This window comes from Silene latifolia, chromosome X (assembly GCF_048544455.1).
Source record: "Silene latifolia isolate original U9 population chromosome X, ASM4854445v1, whole genome shotgun sequence".
In the NCBI taxonomy this organism is placed as follows: domain Eukaryota; kingdom Viridiplantae; phylum Streptophyta; class Magnoliopsida; order Caryophyllales; family Caryophyllaceae; genus Silene; species Silene latifolia.
The window spans coordinates 245,652,650-245,674,287 of record NC_133537.1 but is presented as its reverse complement, the minus strand read 5'-3'; the positions used below and the strand labels follow the sequence as shown (position 1 = coordinate 245,674,287).

Below are 21,638 nucleotides of genomic sequence, written 5' to 3'. Positions count from 1 at the left end.
AAACAAAATGGGTCCCACTGCATTATGACCTGAAACGTTACCTGTTGTAGCGGGTAAAAATTAGACCGAGTTCAATGAAAGATAAATAAAGGCATAATTCAGATTTTTCTCAGATAAACATTAGTGTGGATTATTATAAGAAGGTGAGACATAGTTTGGATTATTATCATCAATTAACCCCTATTTAAATAGACTGTATTAAAGCAATAAATTTTGGACGGAACTAAGGTCTAAGAATAATATAAATACAAATGGACTTTACGCTACAACTTTTGCTAGAAAAATAGTTATACCAATAAAATTACCTATTATTATTATAAATGAAATAGAGTATAAAATATTCATGTAAATTTATTAATATATTTTAAATGTCAATTATTATATAAATGTTCTTCAAAACATACCCGTGCAATTTTGCACGGGTTGAAAACTAGTTAAGATTATATACACATTTGTAATTTTGTATTAATAATCTCACTTCCTCATCATCTTACCGAATAAATTGAAAGAAAAGTATTTAACCAATCGTTCACTTTATCACAAATCGCAAATTCTTATTTCAGTTGGGCTTTTTCCCGTCTGAAATAAAACGGACAAAATATTGTCATTTTACGATAAAATGTTACTATTTTCTGATAAAATGCTACCATTATTTTTAGGTAAAAAGTGACAACTTTAGTTATAATATTTTGTTATTAAATGGTAACATTTTTTTTAAAAATGGTGTCACTTGGTCCGTCTTATTTCAAACCGTCTGAAGCAAGACGGATTCCAAATCGCAAATAAGATTACATACAAAGTACTCCCTCCAATTCGCTATAATGTTTACCTTTGTCTTTGGCACGATACTTAAGGAATACTACTAAAAATGAATAAAGGACATTGGTGGGATTGGTGATAGGAGAGAGGGATGAATTATTAGGAGTTAAATAAGCAGTTGTGGGGCCAAAACATTAAGGAAAGTAATAAAATAAGAGTAAAAGAGTTGTGTGGGGTTTGATTTTAGGAGATAAAGATGAATATAATAAGAGTAAAAGTTACCAAAAAAAGGAAAGGAGAACATTACTTGAATAATCCGTTTCGAAAAAAAGTGAACATTATAACGAATAAGAGAGAGTATTTGTTTTTTCTGATGGTGAAATTGTACTCTTTTAACCGTAGATTTATTTTTATCGCATTGCAATTTATTTATTCATCGTGTGTTATGAAATACAAGACCCCAAGCGAGTCACGAGTTCTCATCAACTCCATCACAATCAAAATGGCCACAACTTCTATTACACGACAGACAAAACAATTAAACCAATAATAGGTCTTGGTATAGACGGGTGGGGCGAACAGACAGGTAAAGACCTCTAATAAAAAGGGTAGGGGATAAGGTGGGGCACCCCCATGTGCTTCCCACTTTATGACAAATGAGTATTTTGTGAGGAAAAATGATATCCGTTTATACGTATAGACGGATAGTGTCCGTCTATAATGAAAATTTGTCTTAAACCAATCACCAAACCAAATCTTTTCTCCATCCCCTCCCCTCCATAAATATTTACTTATAAGAGTAAGAAATTAAAATAATTGAGATAACTATTTGAAAAACTTATACTCATCTTGTTTCAATAATTTGTTTACCGGATTAAAATACCTCAATACGTATAAAAAAAAAGTAAACAAATATTAATTGAGACAAAGAAAATAACTTTACTCAAATAAGAGTGCATAACAACGGTCAGTTAACCAGAAAACTTACCTTGATGTCGATTTATGGCTCAGCAACACTGCCTTCATAAAAATCTAAGAAATAAATTCAAAAGAGTTCTTTTGTCGAAACCGTCGACCAACGCTGTTGAATGATTTAGCAACTTATAAGAAAACCAAATAAATGACCCATATTGTTTTTGAGTAGGTCTCCTGAGAGACGGTATCTTAATAAGCTTTATTGAGAGGCGAATTTATCAGACATTTTTAAGAAAATGTGAGACTAAAAGCGATAAAATAGGTACAAATCATGATTAATGATAAAATGGAGTGACATTTATTATGTAAATAGATGCGAATTACTTATGTCGCAATCAACAATAAAAAGGTGCAAAATACAAATAAAAGTGCGAAAAGATTGGTCTCAATAACTTAAATGAGAGGCTCGTCTCCTAAGTTTTAGTGATTGTTTTTTGAGGAACATTTCCACATTTTTTTAAATAATAACTTAGATACTTTCTGTTTATTTTTGAACATTTCAAAACAAAGTAAAAGAAAAAAAAGGTTAAAGCAGCAGGCCTTGACAAGTCATAACCCTTGTTCGACTTCTTCCACAACCGTCTCCACGGGTGCCCTCGCCGGTAACCTCCTATCTCTCCTCCCCAAAAACTCGGCCGTCTCGAAAAGCCCAGACAAATTCAATCCAGACGACATGGATATAATCTCAAACGCATTCATACTTGCCGTACGCTCCATCATCTTACTCCGTTTCTCAATCTTGTTTTCTTTCTCACCCAAGGACGCCAAGTCCCCTAATGATATACTCCTCGGATACACCATTCCTTGATTCTTAAGCCACGTGTCCTTGACAACCTCCTCAATACTCATCCTTGTTTCCGGGTTCGGGTCAAGCAGCCGGGTGATCAAACCCCTGGCGGGCTTCGAAACCCACGACGGAAACCTGAATTCCTTATTACGCATCTTCCTATACATCAAGGCCAAATTGGCATGGTCAAAGGGTAAGTTCCCTGTCAAAAGGACAAACAGCATGACCCCACAAGACCAAGCATCCGCCTTCGCCCCGTCGTACCCTGCTTGAGTCCGGCCCACAATCTCAGGAGCAGCGAAGGCAGGTGTCCCACACGCGGTCTGCAATAAATGAAACGGACCATCAATGACTGCGGAAAGTCCAAAATCAGACACCTTGACGTTGCCTTCACCGTCAAGTAGTAGGTTTTGAGGTTTAATATCGCGGTGGACGACACCGTTTAAGTGGCAGTAATGGAGGGCAGAGATAAGCTGGTGGAAGCAACGACGCGCGAGGGGTTCAGGAAAGCGGCGATCAGGGCGACGAGATAGTTTTCCAGCAAGGTCTCCGCCTTTGGCTAACTCCATTACTAAGTAGATTTTTTGTTTGGTGGCCATGACTTCGTGAATACGTAGGATATTTGGGTGGTCGAGTCGACGCATAGCGGAGACTTCTCCGACGATACGAGGGTAAATGGATGGATGAGTTTTATGTTTGTCAATGATTTTAATGGCGACGGGTTTGTTGGTGTCCAGGGAACGAGCGTAGTAGACTTTAGCGAAGCACCCATGGCCAAGGAGGCGGCCTAGTTGGTATTTTCCCATTACGATTTTGTCGGTGGTCGTTGAGGAGGCTTCCGGTGGTTTTGATTGTGCGGCGGCCATTTCATTTGATTGGGAATTTTTGAGGGGAGAAGATTTGCGAGATTGAGAGTATGGTTGAATTAATTAATCCCACAATTCTTCTAATTCTAAAAGACTTTGAGATGGAAACGGCAAGGGGAGACTCGTCTATTACTCATTCACCCATTTTCTATTCCTTTTTGCTTCATAATACGAAAAACACTAATGGTTTAACACTAATTATTTACACAAATTATTCAACGCAATTTATTTTCGCAGTACGTTTTTTACTCAATACAATACTTTTTACACCACACTTTCCATTTGTTTGCCCTTCACAAAAAAAACAGTAAACCTAATTCTCTCTCTCCTTCTCTCTAGTATTGAAACCTAATCATCTTCAATCATATTACAACTCTTCAATTATGAACGATTATTCAAGTGACGAACAGGTAATTAATCCGTTAATCTTATATTATTTATTAATTTGACTACTTTATTATTTTAGTTTTCTTTCTAATTAGGGTTTATGGTTTAAACAATGTTAAAGTCTAGTATGGTGGGTTTATTGGGGTCGTTACTACTGCCAACGGTTCGTCGTCGATGGTGGGACGGCCGTCGATGGTGGGACGCTGCCGGAGTGCCGGGAGTGTAGTTGTTTAGGGACCCCGTTAATGGTGCGACTCTGCCGAGATTGTGGGACGCTGCCGGTGAAGGTGAGACGTTGCCGGCAAGGGTGGGACACCGGTGATGGTAGACGCCGGCTACGGTGTGACGCCGGCGAGATAGGCAGGGATACGTCATACGTATGTAGTATACTGTTGGTTTTAATTTTGTTGTTTTGGTTGGTTTTTTTGTTTTTTTCTCAATGTAGTACACTTGCAGAAATTTATTTTACTCTCCTTGTTTTGCTTCTCAATGTAGTACACTTGCAGAATGTAGTATACTTGTTAGACTTTTCACTTTTTTTGTTAAATTTTTGTACGTATGTTCAATGCAGTAGTAACGAATTTAAAATTTTTTGTTAATTTTTTGTTAGACTTTAGTACACTTGTTAGAATTTCGTATGTTCAATGCAGTACGTAAAAATAATAATTTGAGTTTCTCAAAATAATTTATCAATGTAGTACATTAATAACATATTATTAATTTGTTTCGTGCAGGATGACGTTGGTTTGGAAAATATTCCGAATGAACGTATAGATACTGGGCATTATTTCATAACGGGAAAAGAGTTCACCAACTTAGAGGAGATGAAAAAGGAAGTTGAACAAGTGGGACGTGAAAATAATATACACATTATAAACTATACGTTTAATGCAAAGCGGGGACTGCAGATATATGCTTGTGATAGATCTGGACCGTATCGACCTCCGAAAGGAAAAACACGTACGTACTCCTACAAATTTACGGGAACCAGAAAAATTAATTGTCCTTTTAGACTGAAAGGTCTTAGACAAGATACAGGTACGTGGAAATTGTTTGTTCAATGTGGTTTTCATAACCACGAACTAGATGATAATCCATTTGGTCATGCAAAGGTTGGCAAAGTCGATCAAGCTACGAAGGAGAAAATTTTAAATTTAAGCAAAGGCATGTTCTTGTTGGTGATATATTGACCCATGTCGGGATAATGAATTAAGCGCTAGACAAGTTTACAATATTCGTCAACGAGAGAAAGCTAAAACAAGGAGAATAGAACGCATCGAAATTGTTAAAGTTATTGAGTGAAAATGGTTATCGACATTGGTTTCAGACAATTCCTGTAAATGAAGGCGGTAAGAGGCGTGAGTTAACCGATATTATATTTTGTGCTCCCGGCTCAGTTGATATGTTGCATCAGTATCGTTATGTCCTGGTTGTTGATAGTACCTACAATACTAATATGTATAAAATGCCATTGTTAGAAGTTGTAGGTGTTACACCAACTCATCGGAATTTTTCAGTATTTTTTGCTTTCCTGCAAAATGAGAAGGAGATTTTTTATAATTGGGCGTTGAAATGTATGAGAGAAGTTTTCAATCCGGATGAATACCCAGAAGTGATTATAAGTGATAGAGAACTAGCATTAATCAACGCTATTGAAAAACATTTCCCGACCTCGAAATATCTTTTGTGTAGGCGTCATATAGAAAAAAATGTTGAAGCTTGGGTTAAAGGCGTAACAGGAAGAGGTTACATGGGTGAATTCGCTAAAAGGAGATGGGACACTATGGTGAAATCATTAACAGAGGAAGATTTTATGAATAATGAAAAAGCCATGTACGAGGCGATTAGTCTTTGTGGGTGGTTTTGAGGATTATTGTAAAGAGACGTGGATCAATCAATATAAAGAAAAGTTTGTTTCAGCTTGGACTAATAAAGTGCTTCACCTTGGAAATGTTACCACAAACAGGTATGTTACATTTCTTATTATAATTTACGATTGTAACAATTACAATTTATAATAACTGTAATGCTTTTGTACATTAGGGTTGAGGGTGCACATGCTGCACTTAAACGTTATTTACGCACCTCGGTTGGAAGCTTTGACACTGTTTGGGAAAAAATTCATGATATGGTGAAAATCCAACGTCATGAAATCGAGAGAGAGTTGGGACGTTCTAAAACTAATGCCTTACATGTTAGCTTGGCCATGACCGTGTTTCGTAGGTTGAACCATTATGTGTCCCACCAAGCAATAAGGTTGTTGGATAATGCCTTCATTGAGGGGCAGTGTAATGGGTGTGCTTTAAGGAGTACACATGGTCTACCGTGTTCACATGAAATTGCTACTCTCATCAACGAAGGTTTGTTTTAAGATTGTTTAATTTTTAATTATCTTACTATCTACGATCATATATAATTACCGTCGTTTTGTTTTAATATTATTGAATTGGTAATGGCCAGGGAAATATATTGAATTGAATTCCATTCATCCATTTTGGAAGACACTAGATTTCAAAAAGAAAGATAGCATTGACGATACATTGTCACAGGAGCAAGAAAGATTTAGTAGATTAAGTGATGAATTGTTAAAGCGTGTACCAGAAATGATCCAAAGATGTTGTGATGCTATGGAGGATATCATTTATCCGTGTAATATAGTTGACCTGACAGTAAAAAAATACGTGGACGCCCAAAAAAAAATTCAACAGCAAGAGATCTGTCCCATTGGGAGCATATTGACAAACAATTTCCAACGAGAAGCGAACGTCGTCGTGGGTGTGGTCGTGGGCGTGGGCGTGGTCGTGAAACACCTGATCAATCAAATTCAGAAACAAGAAGCAAATATAAACGACCTAGACGAGAACAGCCGGTCAACTCACCTACAATATCCATATCGACCACAGAGGTTAGTAACATTTTCAAACTAATTTATTTACCTTTAAGCTATATGATATATTAAAAACTATTTACAGGTTCCATCAAAGCCACCATTTCCGTATCCTTCATCGGTGATTAATGTGATAGATTCTATAACGGATTGGTATGACCCTCAACCCGATGGGAATTGCGGCTTTCGAGCTATTGCTCATCAAGTTTATTCCGACGAAAATGAATGGGTGCGGGTAAGACGTGAATTGCTTGCTGAGTTAATGAAAAATTCACATAAGTATGCTAATACTTTTGGATCTGAAGAACGCTTTCATGTAATTGCGTACTTACTTTCGCATTGGGAGGGTAGAGCACCTGACGATAAGTGGATGGATTCTATGGATTTGGGCTTTGTCATAGCCACCGTTTATAATGTCGTCTGCATCAATTTATCATTGAGCGGGTCAGTGACGTATTTACCATTGATTGGAACAAACCAAAGCTCTCCGAATTGGTCAAAGAACCCGACAAAATACATAACTGTTATTTTGGTGGCAAAACATTTCTACTGGGTATGTTATTATGGTATTTTATATTTAATTACACATCTAAATTGTATTTAAACTAGTTTAACAAAATTGTATTTTATATCGTACAGGCTCGTCTTGCTTGTAATTCTCCCTTACCAAGAGTACACCCAAGTTGGGAGAAATATAGAGATGCAACATGTGCAGATTGGCTGGGAGGAATTAGTGCACGCTTACTTGGCTGGAAGTATGACCCCAAACCGGCAACTGAATTTATTGTCTTCGATGAATAATATTAGCCTTACGGATTACTTTAAAATTTTCAACATACTCTAAGTTATTTTCATTTACATTAGCTTGACAGATTTTAATATGTAATTTTTTGCCCCTCTTGTAGTACATCTTTTAATCATTACGTTACCTTATGTTAATTTTTGCGTATACTGTTTTCATAAAATTACACTAAAGAAATGTACTAATACAACGACAAGAGGAAAAAAATAAGTTATAATACGTACAAACACGTAATATGTTTACTACGTTGAGTAAATAAGTAAAATTTCATGATAAATACCGTCGCATTACAAGCACATACTACGTTGAGTAAATTAGAAACTAAAAAAATTCAGTAACAGGTTACAGGCGTCATGTTTTGGCTTTCATAAGTGTCAACTCAGAGCAAGGTTTATGTCATGTTTTGGCTTTAGCTATTGCAGAAGCATTCATTCATTAGTGCTAGAACTTAGGATGGTGTTTAAGAGACTTATTATCTTTGTTTCTGTTGAATTTAGTTTCTAGGTTTTCAAGAAACTTGTCATCTTTTCATCAGTTTGCTTAGCTTAGCTGGTTTCGAGCCTAGGATAAAGAAGAAGGTTAACAGCTTCCCCGCATTGGCCTTGTTCGACCTTGACAAGAAGACACTGAGTGCTCGTTGTCCGCCAGGGAAAGTGGCAGTAATGGAGAAGGGAGAAATCCGGTGCATTGTGAAAGAAAGAGTTGAAATTCCGTTTGATTTTGTTGCTACTGACCCTGATGTGAATTACTAAGTGAGAGTTAGTGGAAGCTATTCATCTTATTTGCTCAGGTTGGTAATTTCACTTGTCAAAGGAGGCAGGATATACAAAAAGGATGAATTTAAGGTTTTACAGTTGAGAGAAATTTTTAGATGAAGGTATGTTTTCACTGAGAGAAAACAAGAGAGGGGGAGGTTAGAGAGAGAAAAGGGGAGTGGAAATGAGAAGGGTAAAATTGTCAATTGTGTACTGCGTTGAGTAAAATGTGTACTGCGAAAATCAGGACCCATTATTCAATGAGACGATCTCATATGATAAGACCTCCCCATTTAAAGCCCGACCCAAATTCTTTAATTAGATTTTTGACGGGGAAACAAAATACAACTAACTACCAATTACCCAGTACTAAACTACTAACCATCACTCTTTGCTTACTGTTTTTGTTCTCTTTCACAATTTCCTCTCTCTCAAATCCTCACAATCTATAATTTTATTATTTTTTGTATTTTTTTGTATTTGCTTCTTGTATGTAATCTGTCACCTAGGTTGCACGGACACGCCTAGCTTTGAGCGTTCCCGTGTCGGACACCGACACTCGTAGGACACGCCTGAAAACGTTCTGGACACGCCTTGAACCGTGTCCCGGTTTTTATGTTAAAAGAAAACGTGTCGGACACGGTCCAACATGGTTGGACATGGCCCGTGTCCGATGAACACACCAAATAAGCAGTTTTGAAATCAAAATCTCACTTTATCAGTTATCACGACATCTCACTTTTCCATTTTCCCCTTACATCCCATTTATCCCCTTGTTTCTCTTGCATTGCGACGCCTTCACTATATATATATATATATATATATATATATATATATATATAGAGGCGGGATCTCGTGAGTTTGGTTCTTACGGCGAGTTGTGAGTTTGAAAAATCTAAACCATTGAATAATAAAATCTTACGACTGAGATTAACAAAGCAGATAAATTAATGACGCGCGACTTTTATATTACCTGATCACACTTTACTTTTTCTCTCTCTTCTATTATATTCCCTGAAATCCCACACATTGTTCGTCTCTCCTTCTCCATCAATCATCATCGAAATATCATCCTTCAACGACGTCGTATTGGCATTCGCTTTTCCGTCGGATTTCTCCGCCGCCAACGGCGGCGATTGCTTTCCACCACCGCCGCTTTTTCCGCCGGCCTTCTTACCATTAATCAATTCATCATCAACTACAAACCCTAGAATTCAACTCAATTCAATTACTTCCAGTTCCAGTTTCAATTCAACTACCGCCTCACTTCCTCCCTCTTGTCGGCATCCCCCTCTTTGTTGGTGGCTTCCTTCCAGTTTTCTTCACCTCCACTGGTGCCCATACCATACAAGTTTTAGCGATTTTAATTTTTGATTTTAGTCGGAATCTTAGATTTAGATCTTGTTTTAGTCTTTAATTTTCGAGTTAATGAAGATGAGAATTTCAGGTTTAATTTCTCTGTTCTGTTCTAATTGTTCAATCATTTTTTCGATTTAGTATGGGGATTACATTAATGATTTCGATCTATTTTCCGATTCATTTGAGATTATATCGCTGAATTTGATCTATTGTTATTTTTTGTTGCTACTGTCTTTTGATTGTGTTCTAAATTATTGATCTATTACAGTTTGGTGAAATTAGTAAATTGTTTAATATGTATGTCGAGAGTCATGTTTGTGGTGGTTGAAACAGACAGGAAAGAAAAAGTGAGTGTGCCGTTTAAGAAATCATCCCGCCGTCTCACAGGATGGGATTTGGAGTCGCTTTGGACTTTACATTGTTTCCGGTTGAGGGTATGATATTTTGGCAAGTCATTCATTTGGGCGGCTCCAGCTTTTGCACCCTTGCGTACTATCTTTACTCATTCTGCTGCTGTAGCCATACATATCTGTATGTGCGGGTTGCCAGTTTTGATATCACCGTTGCTGCAGCAGCTGGTGGTGCTACTGATGAGACCGTCTTTTCTGCTGAATACGGCGCCAACAAGGTTTACTTGGTTAGCAAAGCTGTTTCAGTCTCCCCACTTCCCTGCAGCCAACTGCAGCTTGTTTAACCCGGACAGAGTTACTGTACTACTCCGTAACTTTTAAAGTTAAATTTGCGAGTCTTACAGATTACTAAACAGTTCTTTGATTCTAATTTTAAACATAAATTTGCATACAGGTAATGTAATGTTGGCAATAAGAATGTGCAAATTTTGTTCATGACTAGCCGGATAATCTTAGACGACAGTAGCTAACTACCCATCTGTCAGTTTAGGTAAGCCGTAAAACTGATATTAATATGAACCAGACTTACGATACTGAGATGCGATAATTTTTATATTTCTCTATTGATACATCGACGTCGTTCACCTACTTTCTGAAGTGACGGAGGACAATTGATACTTTTTATATTTCTCTATTGATTAATTGTTAGGTTTTTCTTTGATTTTTTTTATGTTTCACTACAATAGCACCATAATAATACTACAATAACACACGGATAACACTACAATAGCACAACAATAACAGCACAATAACACGGGAAAAAAAAAGAGAAAAAAAAAATTAAAGTAGTAAAAAAAATCAAAGTGACACCGGAATAACATCACAATAACAGCAGAATAATAGTAGAATAACAGCACACTAACGCGTGGTAAATAAAAAGAGTAAAAAAATCAAAGTAGTAAAAAAAATCAAAGTGACACCGGAATAACATCACAATAACACCAGAATAACATCACAATAACACGTAGTAAAAAAAAGAGTAAAAAATCAAAGTAGTTAAAAAAATCAAAGTGACACCGGAATAACATCAGAATAACAGTAGAATAACAGCACAATAACACGGGATAAAAAAAAGGAAAAACAAATCAAAGTCGTAAAAAAAATCAAAGTGGCACCGGAATAACATCACAATAACACCAGAATAACAACACAATAACATGCGGTAAAAATAAGAGTAAAAAATCAAAGTAGTAAAAAAAAATCAAAATAGTAAAAAAATCAAAGTGACACCGGAATAACATCACAATAACAGCAGAATAACAGTAGAATAACAGCACAATAACACGTGGTAAAAAAAAAGAAAAAGAAATCAAAGTCGTAAAAAACGTCAAACTAACAGCAGAATAACATCACAATAACAGCGGAATAACAATAACAGCACAATAACATGTGGTAAAAAAAAAGAGAAAAAAAATCAAAGTCGTAAAAAAATCAAAGTAAAAAAAAGCATAATAACACTAGGTAAAAAAAAATAAGGGTAAAAAAATTTCAAGTAAAAAAAATCTGGTACAAAAAAGAAAAAGAAAAAAAGGTAACATAATGAAAAAACTAGAGAAAAACATAAGAGAAAAAAAATCAAAGTTGTAAAAAAAAAGCATAATAACACGAGGTAAAAAAAATAAGAGTGAAAAAAAATTCAAGCAAAAAAAAATTTGGTACAAAAAGAAAAAGAAAAAAGGTAACATAATGAGAAAATTAGAGGAAAATATAAGAGAAAAAAAAAATCAAAGTTGTAAAAAAAAGCATAATAACACGACGTAAAAAAAAGAGAGAAAAAAAATTAAAGTAAAAAAAAAAAAGAGTAGCACAAGAAAAAAGAGAAAATAAACTAAATAACAATGCTTTTATATGACAATTAAGATTAATCTTGGCCACTCATCTCTAATTTAATCTAATGGCTGAGATTCCCCCAACTCACAACTCACCATAAGAACCAAAATCACCAAATCCAATCTCTCTCTCTCTCTCTCTCTCTCTCTCTCTATATATATATATATATATATATATATATATATATATATATATATATATATATATATATATATATATATATATATATATATAAAGAGAGAGAGAGAGAGAGAGGATCTCGTGAGTTTGGTTCTTACGGTGAGTTGTGAGTTTGGAAAATTTAAGCCATTGATCTGCACAAAATAGACCGCTGAGATTGAATCAACAAACAAAACACAGTCCAATACCAAAACACGAACAAGGACAATACTCCTCGCTCAAAATTAATCATCAAATCCAATGAATATGAATTCCAGTTAAAAAATCTTTACTCTTTCGTTGTTCATGTTAAAAAATTAATCATCAAATCCAATACTCATCGACAAATCACTCATATTCGTTGGCTATTAAAAGATCTCTAATCTTTCTCTCTATCTACAAATCACTCATCGACTTCTACAGTTCTACCAGATACATCCCAATTTCTTACCAATTGCATTCTCATTTATTAATCATCAAATCCAATGAATATGAATTCCAGTTATAACAAATTTAATGTTGACTCAGGCATTGAATCAAAGAATCCTTCATCTAAATCTCTAAACCAACACAAAACGATTCCAATTTTAATTCTGATTCCAATTCGTATTCAAACTCGTATCTGGGCTACTGCCTTTGTGGTTTAATTTGTTGTTAACGAAGTGATCGATGGTAGGCAGCAATGGCGACTTTGTTTCAATTCCGAGTTCGCAACAAGGAGCGCAACTGGTAGCCGCTCGTACGCCAAGGAGCGGTTATAGTCTCGGGTCTAGTGTAGGCTTGATGGTGCGAGTATTGTTGTTTATGTTCAAATCTAATGGTGTTGTTCTATTAAATTAATGCAGGTTTTTCGTGAATGTGTAATGTTGTTGGGGTTTGATTATTTGTTCCAATGTTAATAGATCACTTAGATTTTTCATAAATAATGTTCCTGGTGCTTGAAATTGCATCGGATTTCAACTCGAATTCAGGGCTTCATGTGATGCGGTGGTACGACAATGGAGATTAGCATATCCGGCAGCGGTGGTGGTTGTTTCTCGTAGTCGAATTGAGGGAGGAGGCAGAAGGACGAGTTGTTGATGTATTTGGTGGTTTCAGTGCCGCGTTGATGCTACTGGCTCGCCACTCGCCTGATGCTGGCCAAGCGACTGTGTCTTGTGTGCGGTGTTACGATGCTAGCAACAGTTCCGTAACGAGAGGTACTGCAGGGTTATGATTAATTTGATTTTGAGCTCCTTGAGGTAATCAATTACTCCTTATAAGTAAAGTTTTGAATGATTTGGTAGCCTAATTAATGTACGATGCCTAATCAATTACTCAAAAATCAAGTGTGACGCTGCTATACTCGAAGATGCTGTTATATATTGGATTAGGCTTCATGACATGAGACGATCTAGGATATGACAATTATAATGACACACTATCTGAAAGAAGAAACAATTGGAAGAGGCTCGGAAGATGCAAGAAGATGATAGTAAACTGTACTTCGTATCTAGCATTTCCATAGCCAAGTTGGTGCTTGTGATTTTGAACGTGATCCTTGTGAGGATTACTTGATTATTTTGAAGCTTATTGCTTTAATTGTTTGGTACTCGTATTTGTTTTGTTTGTCTTGGCTATTGGGCTGTCTATTGTAACCTACACTGATGAAATGCGGACGATTATAATGATCCAATTTGATGAAATGTCCCTCCAATCTATTGAATTAGAATAATGGAAAAATAAAAGTGAATCGAGTAACATGGAGCAACACGTACAAGAGTAGCAAAGTTGTTATTGGTAACATTGTATGTAGTGAGAGAAAGGACCAATGAGTAATACTGGAATACTATTACAATAACACCAGAATAATAGCACAATAACATGCGGTAAAAAAAGAGTTAAAAAATCAAAGTAGTAAAAAAAATCAAAGTGACACCGGAATAACATCACAATAACAGTAGAATAACAGTAGAATAACAGCACAATAACACGTGGTAAAACAAAAAAAAGAAAAAAAAATCAAAGTCGTAAAAAAAAATCAAAGTGGCACCGGAATAACATCACAATAATACCAGAATAACAGCACAATAACACGCGGTAAAAAATTAAGTAGTAAAAAAATCAAAGTAGTAAAAAAATCAAAGTGACACCGGAATAACATCACAATAATACCAGAATAACAGCAGAATAATAGTAGAATAAAAGCATAATAACACGTGGTTAACAAAAAAAGAAAAAAAAATCAAAGTCGTAAAAAAAATCAAAGTGGCACCGGAATAACATCACAATAACACCAGAATAACAACACAATAACACGCGGTAAAAAAAAGAGTAAAAAAATCAAAGTAGTAAAAAAAATCAAAGTAGTAAAAAAACCAAAGTGACACCGGAATAACATCACAATAATGAATGAGAATAACGATAGAATAACAAAGACAATAACACGTGGTAAAAAAAATCAAAGTCGTAAAAAAAATCAAAGTAACACCAGAATAGCATCACAATAATAGCGGAATAACAATAACAGCACAATAACATGTGGTAAAAAAAAAAGAGAAAAAAAATCAAAGTCGTTAAAAAATCAAAGTAAAAACAAAGCACAATAACAACATAATAACACGAGGTAAAAAAAATAATAGTAAAAAAATTCAAGTAAAAAAAAATCTGGTACAAAAAGAAAAAGAAAAAAAAGTAACATAATGAGAAAATTAGAGAAAAACGTAAGAGAAAAAAAAAATCAAAGTTGTAAAAAAAAGCATAATAACACGAGTTAGAAAAAAGGAGATAAAAAATTAAAGCAAAAAAAAAAAGAGTAGCGCTAGAAAAAAGAGAAAATAAGTAAATGACAGTGATTTTATATGACATATAAGATTAGATCTTGGCCATTCATCTCTAATATAATCTAATGGCTGAGATTTTCCAAACTCACAACTCACCATAAGAACCAAAACTCACAACCTAACTCTAACTCTCTCTCTCTCTCTCTCTCTCTCTCTCTCTCTCTCTATATATATATATATATATATATATATATATATATATATATATATATATATATATATATATATATACTAGTTTTAAACCCGTGCAAAATTGGACGGGTATGTATTTGGGCCGGTATTAATGTTTTGGATGTATTTTTTTTTTTTGCATTTCTAATGTACTTATCTAGTTGGTCTAAATCAACGATCTACATAATTAATGTTTAAACTTGTTACAAATACATGTTCACATGCAATGGTTTAAGAGGAAATAAGGTAATGTAATCTACTATTGTAAATAAAATTTGCATACATAAAAAACTTTACATCCCAATAAAAGAAATATAATTTAATAATCAACTTTAACATATGCAAATTATTCTAAAAATTGAAAAATTTCATAATAGACTACATTAGTAGTCGTAGTAGAAGTGCGCATATCTGAATCACAAATTAGAATTTTCAAGCCTTCTTTTCGGGTGACCCTGGAAAGTGCGACATAAAGCTGGCCATGACTAAACACTGGTCTTGGAAGATAGATGCTGACCTGAGATAAAGACTGCCCTTGACCCTTGTTTATCGTCATCGCAAAACAAACAACGATGGGGAATTGCCTTCTACTGAAACGTACCGGAAATCTACTGGTGTCCGATGGAGTAAGTGTTAGTCGAGCAATATGCACTCTATCACCTTTATGACTACCAGTTAAGACAATACATCTTATCACGCGTGCCCCCAGATCAGTCACAATTAGTCTCGTACCGTTACACAACCCACGTGATTGATCAATGTTTCATAGAAGCATCACCATAGCAGCGACCTTAAACCTCAATTGGTGATTCGGGAGTCCGGCACATTTTATAATGTTGAGGAATTCAGTAGAGTGAATGTCACCGTCACTTGTACCTCTGTCATCACTACACACCTCATCAGAGCTTAAATAAATTCTCTCATCCTTTTTAATAAGCGACAAAACATATTCATTCACCGATTCAACAATCTCGTGAGTAGGGGCGAGGATTGCCCTTTGTTGGAGATATTCCGGATTCCACAATTGTGCTAGCAGATCCGGATAAGTGACATCTACTAATGTCTTAATAGGATTCGTCACATCCTGAATTAGTAAGTCGGTTGGTAATTCTAGATCAACTTCTCCTTCATTTTCACCGCCTACTATACCATCTCCAATCTCCAAGAGCCATTCGGAGAATTTCCGTAACTCCTCAACATTGTCACTTGAACTACCAACTTGCAATCACATGTTTTTGGTCAATCTAAGTACCTATACGTGGTATACGTTTTATATAATTTAAATACAGTACGACAATAATAATTTAAGTAAGACTCACATAAAACGGTAATATTGATAATTAAAGAAAGAAATATATATCTTGCAGAAAGACCATAAATACGATAAATACAGGGATGCAGCCACAACATCTGCTCTACTTCCTTTTGAAACAACCGGTAATGTCTGTCTAAAATCACCCCCGAATACCACAACTTTCCCACCAAACGGCAGTTCAGCATTTCCCATGTCCAAAACATGCATTACATCTTTTAAACTTTTATCAAGGGCCTCAAAGCAATGCCTATGAGTCATCGGTGCTTCATTCCTTATTATGAGTTTAGCACGTATCAAAAGTTCAGCTAAATCACTGTCGGGCTTAATTCGGGAGCATATGGAATCCTCCGTTACATTAATAGAAATTCCGAACCTGGAATGAGCTGTTACACCACCTGATATCAAAGTTGCTGCAATTCCACTTGACACAACAGCCACAACAATATCGTCCTTACTCCTGAAACATGCAGACAAAGCTCTCCAAAGGAAAGTTTTCCCAGTTTCACCATATCCATAAACGAAGAACACCCCTCCTTTATTATTTAAAGCAGCTTCCATAACTTCATTAATCACCAACCTCTGCTCGTCACTCATTGAAGATAACTGAATCTCATGTTCTTCACTCAAGGACTGTCTATCGTACGACAACGCATCCATGACTAAACTATTTCGATGATGTGTCGTTGCAGACATGTCTGGGAACGACATTCCCTCAAATCGACGAAGTGAACTACCATTTATTTGAAGACAACTTTCAATATCAATAAGTGCATAATTTTGCAACTCTTCATCGGTAAGCTGTAAATATGTGGTTAAAAAAGTTGCAATATTATCTATGTGATTTTATATACTGCAGTAATAAATTCATAGAATAGATGAAGGTAAGAATGCGAAATATGAAGAATTGTTTTAAAGTTGTTCTAATTAAAATAGCGGTAAATGTTTACTATTAAATGAAGACACACCTTGATTATTAAGAACAGTGCGTTGCCTATGAAGGATGTCGTCCGATAGCAGTTGCCAAGTTTCGTCCCAGACTCTACTCGACATAGACAAAGTGACACAAAATAATAACGTCGCGAACAAATTTCTCAAGTAGAAGCCAGACCCCCAATCAGCTGCTTCGTTGATAGCTACAATATACTCTCGATCAGCACCAATTAATCCCAATGCATAACATGCTTCTCTAAATGTCGGATGAACAAAATCATTCAAAGTCCTAATATCCTCAAAATATTTTGGTCCCTTAACGTGATTCAACAGTACTCTCATGAAATACAACTCATCACATTGCGAAGGAACGTAAACCAACCTACCAATTGTAAATCCTTTTTTCCTAAGGCTCCATTGACGAACTTTATTTTTCCAAACAAATTTGGTTGGAAATTCACAGTACAATAATTCTTTAGCAACCTGCATCTCTTCTACTGTCGAATTATTACAGCCCATCCAATTAAGAAATTGTGACACCCCGAGCGAAGTATTTTCTACGACCTCATCAACCCAATCATCATTGTGGAAGACAATAGGTTGCTCGTCTGGAAGATGGTACTGTAGCCTTTCAATAGCAGGAGTTCTGTAGTGGATATCAAACCCAAAAATTCTCCAAGCGGCTTCACATGCAGAGAGATATCGACAATCGTAAAACCTCTTAATCTCATCAAATCGACCAGGGTCCTCCTCATTACGTCATGTTTAAGACGACTGCATGGTAACTCGATCAGAGCCCTTGTTAATGTACTTAAATAGGTACTTTATGGATCTAGATTGATTACACCATTCGACATTGATATGAGCCCGATATTTCAACAACAACTGAGAGTTATATGGAATGACAAAATCATTTCCCAGGGGCACATCAACTTTAATCACCGTAAATCCTTTCTTCCTTCTCTTGTATATAGGGTACCCATCACCGTCAATTGTTATTCTCTCGGTGCACGGCTTTGGGTAATATTTTGAGCACTTGTCTCCGACCATACACGGTGATGAGGGCTTTGCTTTACCACACGATCCATGAAGCATATACTCGCAAACAACACTTTGTAAGACGGGATCTTTAGTCGGATCAGGAATCTCCGCGGAAATGATTTTGTCGACATCTGCGGCTGTAGGGAATTTGTCCTCCCGATGTAGGAACAATACTATGTGGGCATGAGGGAGTCCACGTTTTTGAAATTCAATAGTATAGACGACTGCAAAAAAGCGTTCATAAATGTCATTAGATTTTTGTACAATAATGCTATGTCATAAACGATATATTAAGTTAAAAGATTAGCAATTGGTAGTACCTCCTCGCGCTCTTCCAAAAATATGTCGATCCTTTAAGTCCTTAATCAACTCATCGAGCTTCATTTTAAAGATGCGACAGACAATATCTGGACGGTCCTCGAGTCGCAAGCCTCTTTTAGAAACAAATCGTACTATTTCCAGCCACTTTGGATTACAGGTGAAAGTGATGAATAAATCTGGATAACCAAACCACTTACAAATAGTCATGGTATCAAGGAAATTTGCTTTTTTCCACTTGTCACCTTCGGGGAAAGAAGAAGGCACGATAAACCGAGTACCCGCCGAAGATGGCTCAACATCTCCTCTTCCAACAGCATTTGAGAGGTTCTTATAATTATCAACTCGAAGTAGATCTTGGTTAAAACGAATGAAATTCAGCCTATGCGATTCGACCAGCATATAACAATCAACTAAAAATTGGTGGAATGCCTTACCAGATAATAAGATCGTTGGAAATTCAATATCTGGTGGTCTCTCTATAATATGATAAGCAAACCACTCCCTACACGTTGTTTCTTCACGTGGTTGGTCACTCGTGCTAACACCAATAGAAGAAGCACTATGTAGGATACCTGGCCTATACCCATCTTCTCCGGATGGAATTAACAAAGGACATTGTAAGGGGGTGTATAAAGGGTGCAACTCAGATATCCGCTGTAAACCACCGCACGACCTTCTGACAATAATATCTCGCTTCTCCATATGTGGACCAATATCCCCCTCAATTAAAGCCGCTACCTCTGAAACTGTTGGAAGATTGTAAGTTCTTCCATCACTTGATTTCCTTGAAATAAGTTTAATACTCACTTCACTGTCTGTATTTACAATCAGTGTATCCCTAACCTTCCTAAATGTCTTTGCAATTGTATTGTGAGAGTCAATCATATTTTCCAACAATCGTATTAACTCGTCATTGAACCTTGATGGATCCCCTGGACTACAATTAAAAATAAAATTATTGCCTACGAAAAAAAATATTATACAAAAAAAAATTATTACGGAAAGAAAATATATTTACCTAATGGCATTTTTTTTGATTTTGAACTTCCTCTTCCGTGTCATATATGTAAAGTTGACAGAACTTTGGCCTTGCATCTCCGGTCGGTACCAAAGTCCCTATCCGATGACAATTTTGACCTCCCATCCTAAAGGTGTACGGTCCTTTACCTTGATTGATGGAATGATCGATTTTACCGCCCATAGAAGTGAATGAGAACATCGAGTTATAAGCTCTAATGTTTTCTCTATACTGCTTGCTAAATCGATGCTGACCGGTCAACAACGACTTTATAAGTTCAGGCGGCTGCTGTAGAAATGGGAGTTCAACTTTTACATAAAAACAACAAAGTGAGAACTTAGGACGTCTTGTACCACGTCTTTTTATCTTTTCTCTCCTCAAACCACATCAACGCGTGACATTTCTCGCACTCATATTCTGCATCACCACAGTCCTAATATCCTTCCCATGCTAAGCAGTTTTAAAAAAAAAATTCATAAATTGAGACATAAAAATTAGACTACAATAACCAAAGCATGTTGCAATTCAAATTAAAAAATAAAAAGTTATGAATGAACTAACCATCATTATTTAACGGCACATAAGTATTTTGCTGAGTTCTCGAAGATTCGGCATGTGAATAGGATGCATTAAAAACACAACTACCAGGTGATTGTTCAATTCGGTTTACAGACAGAATCACTTCACTGAAAGCTTCACCATATTCAGCACATAGATCTCTCACTAAGCGCTCAACAACATCGGTCGGACTACATATAAGTTTTACACAACGTTTTTAATAAAAATTAAGACTTTCACAAACGTTAATACATGTTAAATGTAAAATAATTAAATATAGATATATACCTGTCACGTTGGAGGTTGCTGGTGTAAAATTGACCCTATTTTGAGAAACGTCACTATGAACATTACCAGCACGTTTCTTAGTGAATCGCGACTGTCTTTTTTCTCTTGCCGTTCTCGCCCGTAACTGATTAGGCGTTAGAATAAGAGTGTTGGAATATGATAGAGTAGGATCATTAGAAACATTACTTGGCGGGGTTGTTATCGCTACCTGTTCACTTGTGGTTCTTCTGCTGCTTCGATGACATGGGGTATGAGAAACTGAAATTTTCACAATTGGTAATGACTTATTATAATTTTTTTAAAAGAACAAATGAAACAGGATTAAAATAAAAATTAAAAAAATTGAATATATGTATTAAAATATTAACAATTAAAAATAAAGAAGTACCGTTCGTAAAAAAATTAAATATATGTATTAAAATATTAACAATTAGGAATAGGTACCACCCTAGTGTTGTACTCGAACCAGATCTTGCACGGGTGATATGTTGCCATGTCAAGTCCCACTCTGTTTGATGATATGCCGAATCTTCTGATTTTGTATGTGCTCCCTTCATTAAGGTGCTCTAAGAAAAGCCGTGTAAGCCTCTTGTTGATTGATGCCTGAGTGGTGTCTCCCTGAATTCATACATATTAGTTCATCATTTCTTAAGCAAATACTTGTCACAATCGTTTAAAAATAGCCACAAAAATAAGGACATTTACATTTTGGTCGATTAGAATGGGTTCTACTCCTTACACGTCATTTGGCTTTGTCTCTGACTTTCTGTACCATAATCTCATAACCCGAACAGTTAGTTGCTCTGTCCTCACCGTTTCTTTGGTGTTGCTCGAAATTGGAATACTCTGGATATGTGCCATTATCTCTTAAGCTTTTGTTTTTCTATGCAATGGTAATTTTTGTGTGAGATAATATGGTTGTTTGCACTCCTATTTATAAGGCAACATAACCTCTTATGTAACCTTAACTTCCCCACTACTACCATTAGGCCACAACTCCACTCCTTGTAAACTGCTGCAACTGTTGCCATCACATTAATAACTGCATATATGCCATTATGTCAGAATAAACTGATTCTCTGATTTTCATGCAGTTTCTGATTTGAAGTTTGGACGGTCCAAGTGTATTTAACATGACGATATTAATGTTGCCTATAAAACGTACTTGTCGAAGTAGAAATTACTCGGTAGCCTATCA

The 21,638-nt window shown here is 35.9% G+C and overlaps 3 protein-coding genes across 3 annotated transcripts; 1 reads left to right on the top strand and 2 right to left on the bottom strand.

Annotated features, from left to right (window-relative positions):
• Positions 1–2,149: 2,149 nt before the first annotated feature.
• LOC141623882 (CBL-interacting serine/threonine-protein kinase 4-like) lies at positions 2,150–3,647 on the bottom strand. The gene has a single exon (XM_074440041.1). The coding sequence runs from the start codon at positions 3,385–3,387 to the stop codon at positions 2,284–2,286; it is 1,104 nt and encodes a 367-aa protein (XP_074296142.1). The 5' UTR covers positions 3,388–3,647; the 3' UTR covers positions 2,150–2,283.
• Positions 3,648–4,019: 372 nt separating this feature from the next.
• Positions 4,020–8,215, top strand: LOC141619875 (uncharacterized). The gene is made up of 8 exons (XM_074436896.1): positions 4,020–4,151; positions 4,509–4,886; positions 5,102–5,607; positions 5,818–6,134; positions 6,235–6,443; positions 6,747–7,214; positions 7,301–7,432; positions 7,961–8,215. Exons 1-8 carry the CDS (start codon positions 4,020–4,022, stop codon positions 8,213–8,215), a joined length of 2,397 nt encoding a protein of 798 aa, XP_074292997.1.
• Positions 8,216–15,732: 7,517 nt separating this feature from the next.
• LOC141619874 (uncharacterized) lies at positions 15,733–21,301 on the bottom strand. The gene is made up of 7 exons (XM_074436895.1): positions 21,180–21,301; positions 20,156–20,343; positions 18,576–19,508; positions 18,060–18,479; positions 17,250–17,897; positions 16,361–17,117; positions 15,733–16,180 (listed from the first exon to the last, which is right to left on the bottom strand). The coding sequence occupies exons 1-7, from the start codon at positions 21,299–21,301 to the stop codon at positions 15,733–15,735; spliced, it is 3,516 nt and encodes a 1,171-aa protein (XP_074292996.1).
• Positions 21,302–21,638: the final 337 nt, after the last annotated feature.